Below are 11467 nucleotides of genomic sequence, written 5' to 3' on the forward strand. Positions count from 1 at the left end.
CTAAAAATTATATTTATTCACAAAATTCTCATCTTCTGCTTGAAGAACATTTTTATTGGTGACTGCTGAACATTGTTTGTAAGTTTCAGCTTAATTTGAGCTAGTTAGAAAGTTGAAAGAACTAGATTTTGCTATTGTATTGGTTCCCAATACAATAGAAAAATAAACATGTAGTATTAACAAAGTTCATTACCTATAATTTCGTTACATAACAAGTGTTAATAACAAAATTCAGCAGCTAAAATTAAACTTAATTGTTCAAAATACCTCCAAACGATGCAAATTGGGTAATTTTATTTGAATCTTGCATAAATAATAATTGATAGAACACAAATCAAATTCAATAGAAAACGTCTCCATCAATGTACATGGGTGCAATTTACATCATCATAAATTCCTGACAATGCCATAATCGAGGAACTATTCTAGAAAGTAAGCTGTCAAAAAACTGTAGCCTAACATCAAATGAAATCTATCATGTTGATATATAATATGACAATCCAGGAAACATAAATATTTACAGACTTTAACCTAATATGAACAATAAAATCAGCTCATTTAAAATCTTAATAATCCACCAATCTAATCTAGGAATGTAATAAAGACATTGCAATAGCTTTCTGTAACTCTTCATCTTCAATACTATTGTCATCTATAGAATGAGAACTTGGGGTTAGATCAGTACTATCGGACATAACATCTTGTGATGTTGAGCTGGCTTCTCCACAAAGCTTTGCAAGACGTTTCCGTCTTATCTCCTCAACACTTTCAGTCTCAACTGGCTTTACATCTGGAGCTTTTTCTTTGGGCTTGGTTGTCTTTCGAGAGTTTGTAGTGTTGTACAAACTGGGATCTAGGGGTGATGTTAATAGGACAGCATCAGCTTGGCACTCTGGCAATGTTCCAAGGATTACAAATATGGTGTATCCTTCGAGCTCCAGTTGCTTGAGATAAACCTCAAGATAAGTGTCTGAGATGAGGGTTGGGCCAGATTTGCAGCTGTCTATGTTAAACCACTGTAAACCTATCTTCCTGATCGTGAACCTGAACCAGATTAAATTTATTACATACAGGATTTTGAGTTTAAATAAAATTAGATAATTTATATCAGCCACTGTTACGTTTTACTGTATGGTAAAAGTTTGATAAACTGTACCGCCTTACAATTTTTAGACACATTATATATTGTATATATGCTATGTACAGTAAAACCGTGATTTATCAATAGCTTAGTCTTGAAAATGAAATTTTCAAATGAAACTTTGAGCAACAGCATTAAAAGGATAGCAATTCAATAAATAAATATACCATACTCTCTGCATTAGTGAATTTACTACACAGATGTAAAACTTTCATGTCCAGAGGCTTTTTGAAACACTGTACTACGGAATCATAGACCATAGTAAATAGCAACCTTTAAATAACTTAAATAAAGAAGAACATTTACCAGTGCTGGTTCAGGTTGCAAACAAAGGAAGAGAAGTTATTTGCAGGATGTTTTCGAGCTTCAGCTAGGTCAGGATGATTCCAATGCTTCGCAGATAATCCATAAACCTCCAGTGCTCTCATGATGACCTAAACTTTGAAGCTATAGTTGAGGCAAAGGCTGTGTTAGCACAAGCATACAACATAGAGCACAATTACTTAGTTGTTAAGTAATACAATCTTAGCTGTCATATAATACACTAAAATATGTCATCCTTCTGAGGGCTTAATCAAATCAATCAAGCTTAGTATATTCTTTTATAAATCATGACTCAAACCTGGACTGAAAAGAAGCCACTGTCATCCATATTGCTAGAAGGCTGTTCAAGGAACCGAGAATATTCCTCAGCAGATCCTTCAGCCATCCTGCTAGTCTCCTCTGAATCTAACTGCTGTGCGATGGATGCCAGCTGAAATAAATATTCTAAAAATTCACATTACATCTATTGAATTGAGTGATAACCTGACCTAATTTTATGCTTGATAATCGAAATAAGTTCAGGTTTAGTTTCACATTTATGGTGGACACTGTGCCATAAAGTAAAATGTTCATTTGTATGAGTCAGATACCTAAACAACTAACTTGGATGGCATCAAACACAGGACATTGTAACAGAGTGTTCAAACAGTGTTGGGCACAGAGCTGACCTTCTTGTATCTCATGGTGAATTAGTTCCATCTATTGCTAGGGTTTATAAAGCAGATCCCAATATCACATTGCTGTAAAGGTTTTATGAACTGAACAAATTAGCTATCAAATGCTATCAAAATGATTTGATTTAATTTGAAACAAACGTTAATTATTTGGACATCACGCAGTGGAGTAACGTTAATGGTCATGGGAACATTTAGCAACAAACAAATTATATTTTAGCCTTAATAATTAAAGTAGGCGTGATGTTAAATATATTATAGTCAGTGTGCACATGAGGGGGATTCAAGGTTTTCCCCCCCCTTTCTGAGATGCATTATCCCTAGTAAGATTAGGAAATACTCCTACATCATGAACCAAAAATATCCATGCAGTAGGATCGGAACTGCATTACAATAATTAATAAAAGGTTGAAAGGATTAGAAATGCAATGCAAGCGATACATGCAGTAGACAACAGAATCTCGTAAGTAAACTTCTAAGATTTTTAGAGAGAGAAAAAGAGAAAAAAGTGATTCAAACAATAAACAGATAGCATACTGCATAGTATAATGTAGCGCCCCTGGCCCTCCCCATTTAACCCTCAATCACGGTTTTCCCATCATTCGGCTGAGTTGACAGAGGAGAAATTACACAATTTTGTAAGTCCACACAGATCCAAAGGATTCTAAGTTATCTCCATAGACTAGGTGACACTGAGATTCAAACCCTGGACCTTCTGTGCAGAAGGTGGAAGCTCTAACCACTCATCCAATATAATTTTAGCAATGGTCGCTGTCCAGCTATAAGATAATAAATAATAATAATTTAAACTTTTATATTATAGTGGCACAACAACTTAAAATGCACAGGTGTGCCACGAAAACAGTTCAGGATACAATAAAACCTGAAAAAGCAACCCACATTATATGCTAAACCAGAAAAGGGTGATTAGACTTGATACACTAAATTTAAAACGATAATGTGTATGTATTTCCCAGTAGAACCAATTAGGGAAAACTAGGATTGAAAAATATTAAGAGCACGTTTGAAAAGAAATGTTTTCAGATACACTTTAAAAGAGTCCAATGTTGTACAATTCTTAATCTCAAATGGTAGTTCATTCCATAATTTAGGGCCAACTTTCTGAAAAGATCTTTCTCCATATTGTGTGTGCACTCTAGGTTCAGTCAAATAGATAAGATGATTATAGTTTGCAAATTTAAACATTGTACTTAAGTAATCTGGTCCCATGCCATTAAGGCATTTATAAACAAGAAGTAATAATTTGTACTAAAATTCTGTAACTGATAGGCAGCCAATGAAGGTCTTTCAGAGTATCTCCTAAATGATCATGTTTATATAGTCCTACTATATAGCTTTAGCAGCAGCATTTTGAATGAGTTGAAGCTGATGGATGAGGTAGTCACTGATTCCAAAATAAAGGCCGTTGCAGTAATCCAATTTGCAGACGATAATGCAGATCAGACACCCTCAATAATAGTCAGTAATTATTATCAAACATGTCAATCTTACAAATGTCAACAATCCTAAAATAATTTAGAACCGAAACGTGATCCTTTGTAAAATTATATGTCCCAATAGTCAAATTGACTTGTACTCAAGTATAAAGTTAAACAATTTACTCCAATAACCACGGTCACTAGCAAGTTCTCTCAAATGGAGAATATCATCATACGACTCCAGCAAGATGAAACGCTTCCAGAGGTCAACCTTCAGGTGGTGTAGTCAGTAAACAAACCGATATAATAAATTATGTTTAATAGTAAATGGTAAAAATGGCCACGTAAAACATTCATTTAATCGAAGAAGAAACACATTGAAAATAAAATCCCAGGAATTGGTGAAATCGCTTTTCAAATGATACAGCATAATTTTTTTTTTATTTGAAAATTCAATTAATCATTATATATATAAATCAAGCGTTACATTTCAGCCATGCAAAATTACAATGACATATTTTGGTTACTAAATGATAAATGGTACTGCAATATAAGTTGCTTAATGTTTGGCCGGATGACAACTAACGAGAAAAATAAACTTGATTATATAATAATTAATTCGGCTGAACCAACACATAGCAAGAGCCACATTAACGTTGGGGCCGTCTACCAAATTTGAATGACAAACATTAACAAGAAATCAAACATATCATAAATAATTATAAGGATTTTGTTCATTACAATTCCGTCACAACTGATTAAAAAAAAAAAAAAAAAAAAAAAAAAGGACAAGCAGATAGGAAATTGGACGGACAGAATTGTAACCAACAAAAACAAATTTCTGAGACTCATAAGACTGATGAGCTAATCTGGCCAGACTGTATCGGCAGCCCAGAGGTACTTGATCAGTTTGGCCTTAAAAGTAGAAATACGCTCTGACTGCCGGATACATACTGGTAGACTATTCCATTTCAGCATAGATCTATGAAAAAAGCTATTTCGGAAGGCATCCGAGCAGGGCACAGTGGTACTCATGTAAGTTGAAGTATCCGACATATCAATTATTTGAGCATTGTGCCTAGTGTATCGGGTGCCCTCTGGACGGCATAGGACTATATATGTAGGGAGCGAAACTGGAATTATGCTATTCACTATTTTATAGAAGGTCATAAGATCGTTATAAATAAACTTCTGTTTAACAGGGAGAATATTTAGTTTCTTTTGCTCTGTAGCAAGTTTATCGTCATTATAACTGGAGTAAGGTTCACCATTGATCCATTTAATAGCCCTCTTTTGGATAGCAACAAACTGTTGAAGATGAGTTGCAGATTGAGGGGACCATATGACAGAACAATGTTCAAATATAGACCTAATTAACGCTAAATAGAACGATCTTTTCTGCCTTTTATCAGTAGTGAAATGACATGTTCTCTTAAGTAGTCCAAGTCTAGACGTAGCTTTGGAAACAAGCGCTTTACATTGTGCACCCCAATTAAACCTGGAGTTTATTGCGACTCCTAAATCTGACTGAGAGGGCACAAAGTCAATATCACTTCCAGAAAGTTTATAAAAGAAGGTATTGAATGGCAAGTTATCCAGCACGTTTCTTTGCAGGGACACAGAGAGGGCGTTGCACTTTTGTGGGTGGAACTTCATTCGATTTCTCACTGACCAATCATATAATCTATTGATGTCATTTTGGATTATGTGATGGTCAGGGTAACCAAGAATCTCCCTCCAAATTTTAGTGTCATCTGCATAAAGGGCGATATTGGTGCCTTCAGAGACACAGGAGAACATGTCATTTATAAATATTACAAACAATAAAGGGCCAAGTATAGAACCTTGAGGGACACCAGACCGAACTGGTAGAGAAGAAGACGTTTGGCCTCCTATCACTACTTGTTGTTGTCGCCCCTCAAGATAGGACTTAATAAATTTAAGCATTAGTCCATCGACATTAAAAATATTCTTTAATTTACTTAAAATGAGGTCATGCGAAACGCTATCAAAGGCTTTCGCAAAATCAAAATATATTATATCAGTCCTGGACCTGTTATTCAATGCAAGTGCAAGATTGTCCGTGAAAGGTATCATTTGGGTTGTGCATGAACGTTCATTAACAAAACCGTGTTGTCGGTCATCCAACAGATCAGAACACGCAGCGTATAATGCAGTCTTTATGCACCTTTCAAAGACTTTCATTACAAGAGATGTTAACGAGATAGGCCTGTAGTTCTCAACCGAAGACTTATCGCCCTTTTTGTGCACTGGTACTACAAGTGCCAGCTTCCAATCAGGGGGTATGCATCCGCTCGAGAAAGACAGGTTAAATAAAACACTAAGTGGGTATGCAAGGCTTTGGGCACAGTTTTTGAGGACTCTCCCATGAATCCCATCAGGGCCAGGGGCCTTGTTAGGATTTAACTTTTTAAGAATCAACAGAACATCTTCTCTACTAAACACAAGACTTGGAAAACAATCATCACGAAAATCTATGTCAATGCCATAATCGCTCTCTTGAGAAAACTGCTCATAAAAATATTCGTTAAAAAGGGCAGCTTGATCAGATGGATTGTTTCGAAAGCGATTATGATATTTGACAGTTTCAGGGATCCTGGTTGACTTTGATTTAGATTTAACGTAGGTCCAGAATTTCTTGGAGATAAGAGCATCATCGGAGTCATCCTCAACACTGAGTCTCATTCTTTCGTCCATCAAATTTTTAAATTTTGTGCGAAATGCACGAAACTTTTGTTTATGAGACTCAGAGTTGCTCCCCTTATGCCTTATTCTCCATTTCTCCTTATTTCGTAGGAGACGATCACATTCGGAGTCATACCATGGGGGCTGGAACTGAGACTTAATGGTCTTTTTAGGGATCCATCGGTCACAGGCTGCACCGAGAACTCCTCTGAATCGACTCCAGGCAAGATAAGGATCATTACACTCAAATATACTATCCCAATCGATGCTAAATAACTCAGAATTCAGGCCCCTAAAATTACCTTTACTATAATTAAAGATCTTTCTTTTAGGCTGCTTAATATACTTGGTCTTAATATCAATGTCAAATGTGATACAAAAGTGGTCGGACATACACATTTCGTTTTGATCTAAAACTTTAACATTCTTAATAAGGTTTTGAATGTTAGTGAACACAAGATCTAAGGTGTTGCCTGACTTGTGAGTAGGGGAGCTAATAAGTTGTGTATGTCCGAGGTCATCAGTGAGAAAATTTACAAAGCTAGAATGTAGCTGGCAAGATGACTGACCATCTGGCCAGGAAATCGAAGCCAAATTAAAGTCACCTACCAGAATGTGCCTTTGCAATTTTCTGGCAGATGCTAAAGTAACAAAATGTTTCTTGAAAGATTCAAAATTATCTAAGCCAAGCGTTCCTACTCTATAAAATGTTGATATACAAAAGTTTCTTCCACACTGAGTCTTAATTATGATGGATAATAATTCAGCTTGAACACTAACTTTAGAGAACTTTAGACTCGAGATATCAATGTCTGTTCTATGGGCAATCAGAACACCACCACCGTTTTTTCTGAATTTCTTGGGCTGGGTTGCATCCACTGGATGCGATCTTAAGGATCGGTCAAGCCTAAATACTTTGTATTTGTCAGGGAGCACCTCATTACTGAGAATGGAATTTTTCAGCCATGTCTCGTTTAGAATAATGATGTGAGGCTTATGTTTGTAGATATAACCATGGAATTCATGTATCTTGGTCATATTTAGTGGTGGTGTTCCTGATGCTAAATCGCGTGTATTTAGGAAACCATGGACATTATTGTAAACAACGGATAAATTTGGTCCAGGGTTCAGTAAGGAACAATTACAAATTACTATCAGGGAAATATTAAGGAGAGATAGAAAAACCAGACCACACCTAGACATGACCCCAAGCCAGCTGCTGGTTATACTGAAAAGTAACTTAGCAGTCTGTTTCGGTGACATGGTAGGTGACAGTTTGGTTTTTGTGGTAGATAGCAATTTTACAGAAATTGCAGCTAAGGCTGTCCCAATGCCCCCCTCCCCCCTATACACAAGTTTAAAGTGTCTGAGAAAAATGGTACAAAATATTACCATAAAGTAAAGATTTATGGATGACCTCAAACATGGTACAGAGTGTATTTTAGGTTGTAGGGGAGCACCAGGGAGTATATTAGCATCGATAGTCAAAGAAAATATATACAAAATAACATAAAAATAAAATATACCCAATAGAGCACATAACATATGACGAGACAGAAGACAGGACAACAAATTTTCCCCGTTACCTCTATTACTTTTACTGATGATAACATACCTAGAAAACATACCAGTTGCAACACGGTGTTGTTGAGCCGATATTCCCATTGAACTTTAAAGTATATTATTAACAGAATTGTGTCTCGCCGTTGTGTTTTGTCAGGTATTGTGCTATAATATGAAGTAACATACATTATGCTATCACTTCGTTTGAATACATATAAATAACATCCAAATGATCAGATCCAATAGGATACTGATGCAGACAATGAAAAATTGAAATATTGAATTGGATTACCACATCAGTATCCCATTGGATTAAACCACTTTGAGTGTATGATTCTGAGATAGAACTTTGCCAACACTGGCATCCCAGCCTTGGGGCTAAGATGAATATCATAAAAGCCCCTATTGTCACACTTAGGAAATAATCTCTCGTTTCTGTTTCCATAGCGGTCTAAGAATGCCCAAAAAACATCAAGGTAAAACAGTTTATGCCTAGAGCAGCGATCAAAGATCAAATTATTCATAGCACAAACATTACCAGGGATTTTCTCTTGTCCGTTGGGGTGGACTGGTGGAATAGCTTGTACAAAAACACGTGCATTTGGATAAAGTTTTTTTGCTGTCTTCATAAGGTCACTCACAGGGGTCTTGAGATGATTGAACCCCTGGGTACAGTACCGGATGTCGTTGGCACCGAAGCTTAAGAACAGTTTCTTTACCTGCACAAGAGGGTTCTTTGTATAAAAGGCCTCAATAGATTTCTGTATAGCTGAGATCTTAAGCCCACCCTTAGCTATGTTGGTGACAGTTTCTTTACCTCTACTGAGGCGATCAGCGTCCAATCGAGCAGCAAAGGAGTCACCAGCAATGAGAATGATAGACTTCTGGTGTTTTTGAGAGTCTGTGATGGGGGCTTTTGGGGATACTTTATTAGGACTGTCGGATGTAGGAGAGGGAAGAATAGGAGATGAAGGGGAAGAGGAAGAGGAAGGTGTGGCTAACTTTCTGAAGGAGAGACTATACCTCCAACAGGTTTCATTGTCAGAAGGTGCAACTCCTGGGGCAATCCTGTGCCTCATGACTTGCTGTGCACCAGGCTTCATGATGTTCAGTGTGCCATTGGTGGCAGGGAGGGTGAAGTCTGCGTTAATCAACTCTTGGGCTGGCCTTGACCTAGAGGCCCTAGTTGTGCGTTGTTCTACTTGGGTTGTATCCAGTACAAACTCAAGTGACCGTGGAGCTCCTATTGAGTAAGTGCAAATGGAGCTGGACTGTGATATTATTAGGTCTTCATCGTCTTTATGGAGGCTTAACTTAGCTTGCTGAGTGTCGTACCTAGTAACAAGGCAAGCATACATGTTGTTGGTGGTGGAGGGGAGGTCATTAATAAGTCCCATCAACTTAAAGATGCTAGGGAAGTTGTTGATGGGATGTGGCTTGTTAACTATGTTACCAAAGCAGTAGTCTTCTGATGAAGGGCTTAGCCATAGGGTGTGGACTTTTTTAGATTTGCCTTCAAGATTCATTGAATCCAATTCTTCTGTGATTTTCTTGAATAGATTTTCGTTCATTCCAGGGAGGACTGGGACGTGCTCTACGAGCGCATGTGGGCTATACGAGACATTTTGAACAGTAGTTTCCTTCTTCGTTTTCTTTTCCTTCTTCTTTTCATCTAACCGTTCTATCTTTGAAGCAAGCTTTTCCTCTTTCAGACTGTCCAGGATACTCTCAGTGAGGAGGGTATGCATGTGTTGCTTTACTTCAAGAGATAAGTTTTGCAGTAAGGCGAGGAAGTTGGCAGGCAGTGTTGGCATCTTGTTGTGAAGTGTGGGAGGATCGGGAGGAGACTGGGTGATCCAGATAAGAGATCAACAGCAGGATGTTTCAGTGGCACCGTTATAAACCCTAGCAATCTGGATCTGAAACAGTCAATAGGCCAGAGATTTATAGTTAAGAGTGAAAAAATTTGAATTATAATGAACAGAGTTGTGGTAAAGAACTGTATAGCAGAAAAAAGAATGCAATACTTATCTAAGGGAGAAGTAGCTAAAAGGAGTTAACAAATTTCAAACATCACTAGATCTCTAACAATTAAACTAACCTCGTACCAGACCGCAGGAGCCCTGGCAGTACAAGACTACCAGGGCAATAGGAAGAAACGATTACCACCTCCACAACATGCCATCTAACTCAGATCCATCACACCCAGGACACCGGCAGACTTTACTCCAACGGATTACTCATCGGTAGCCATGCCTAAAATTATTTGTTATATAGTAGTGTTGAAAGTATTAAACTGTAATTGCAATGATACTGCACAGTTTAATTGCCCACTGCAACATGAAGTCCAAATCTTCGCTTGACAAACATTCCCCGAGCATTTAAGATATGTAAGGGATATTTGTCATATTCGAGTTGAGATCGCAAATATTTCAAGCACATTATAATTTAACTGAAATTGATAACAATTGATGACACCTAAAGCTGTAAAACTACACAGAACCTTATTTCAGTAAAGTATAATATATGTGAATTGTGAAATGCAAATAGTTTTTTCTTTAGCGCTCGATTTGTAAAGAATTATGTAAGAAAATGAAAGCTGAATTATGCGCGGCGTAATTTAATTTTACGTTTTATAGTTTTAAATTGTATGTCATAGTTGTATTTTAGTTATTTACTTTGTATACTGTTTGCGAGTAAAACTCGCGTCGCATGATTGGTTATTTTTAAATTATTTTTGCAGAATTGTGATTGACTTGTATATTAATTGACGATGTCAATCCTTCGCAGCTCGGCGATGCCCAAAAGTAAAGTGCATCTTGCCGATCTAGTGAGAAGTGCATAATTGAGTGCGTGACGCAGCCCAGTAAAGCGTTGTGCTACAATTTGTATATACAATATAGTTAACGGGTGATACTCGTAAAATATTTGTTCCATATATTGGACCGTCGACGATTCCAACTCGTCGCGCGTCCTGGTAGGTTGTAAACTTACAAACAATATAGTAGCGCGAGCGCAATGCGTTACTGGGCCTGGGCCACACCGCGCATCAAATAATGCTAATTCGTTAGATCGGCAAAATGCACTTTACTACTGGGCCTCGCCGAGCTGCAGAGAATTGACATGGACATCGTCAATTAATGATTAACTTGCAACTTGGTCAATTTTGTATGTTGTATATTTGTAATTTCCTTGTAATTATACAAGCCAAAAACTAAAAAAATTTCGTGCCGCGCAAAAAAAGTGTGCGCACGGCGATCTGCATACGCTGCGCTGTAACGTATGCATATTTGTGCTCCACGGTGGAATTATTTATTTACATCCTAATCAACTTTTGGTAAAAAATTTATCAGAATTGAAGAAAAAAGTAGTATTGTTTTCATTTGTAGGTTTACAACCTACCAGGACGCGCGCCGAGTTGGACTCGTCGACGGTCCTGTATATATGGAACAGTTGTAGCGCGATGCACTACTGGGTCGCGCCGCGCATCAAATAATTCTTCTCGCAACCATGCAGATCGGCGAAATGCGAAGGATTGACATCGTGAATCAAATGGAACAAATATTTTACGAGTATCACCCGTTAATGTTTTCATCAGAATCTGATAAACTTCTGTTGTG

General features: G+C 37.4%; 1 protein-coding gene across 1 annotated transcript; it reads right to left on the reverse strand.

Annotated features, from left to right (window-relative positions):
* Positions 1-72: 72 nt before the first annotated feature.
* On the reverse strand, positions 73-2248 carry LOC134817160 (ataxin-3-like). The gene is made up of 4 exons (XM_063826290.1): positions 2069-2248; positions 1764-1895; positions 1448-1575; positions 73-1044 (listed from the first exon to the last, which is right to left on the reverse strand). Exons 1-4 carry the CDS (start codon positions 2162-2164, stop codon positions 588-590), a joined length of 813 nt encoding a protein of 270 aa, XP_063682360.1. The 5' UTR covers positions 2165-2248; the 3' UTR covers positions 73-587.
* Positions 2249-11467: the final 9219 nt, after the last annotated feature.

This window comes from Bolinopsis microptera, chromosome 6 (genome assembly GCF_026151205.1).
Source record: "Bolinopsis microptera isolate Bmic1 chromosome 6, MBARI_Bmic_1.0, whole genome shotgun sequence".
NCBI lineage: Eukaryota > Metazoa > Ctenophora > Tentaculata > Lobata > Bolinopsidae > Bolinopsis > Bolinopsis microptera.

Bases quoted from the DNA above. Each gene is read 5' to 3' on its own strand.
- LOC134817160 (XM_063826290.1), bottom strand. From the start codon at position 2,164: ATGGAACTAATTCACCATGAGATACAAGAAGGTCAGCTCTGTGCCCAA. The intron at 1,896-2,068 runs GTTAGTTGTTTA...TATTTATTTCAG, and splicing joins CTGTGTTTGATGCCATCCAA to CTGGCATCCATCGCACAGCA. The intron at 1,045-1,447 runs GTAAATGTTCTT...AATCTGGTTCAG, and splicing joins TGCAACCTGAACCAGCACTG to GTTCACGATCAGGAAGATAG.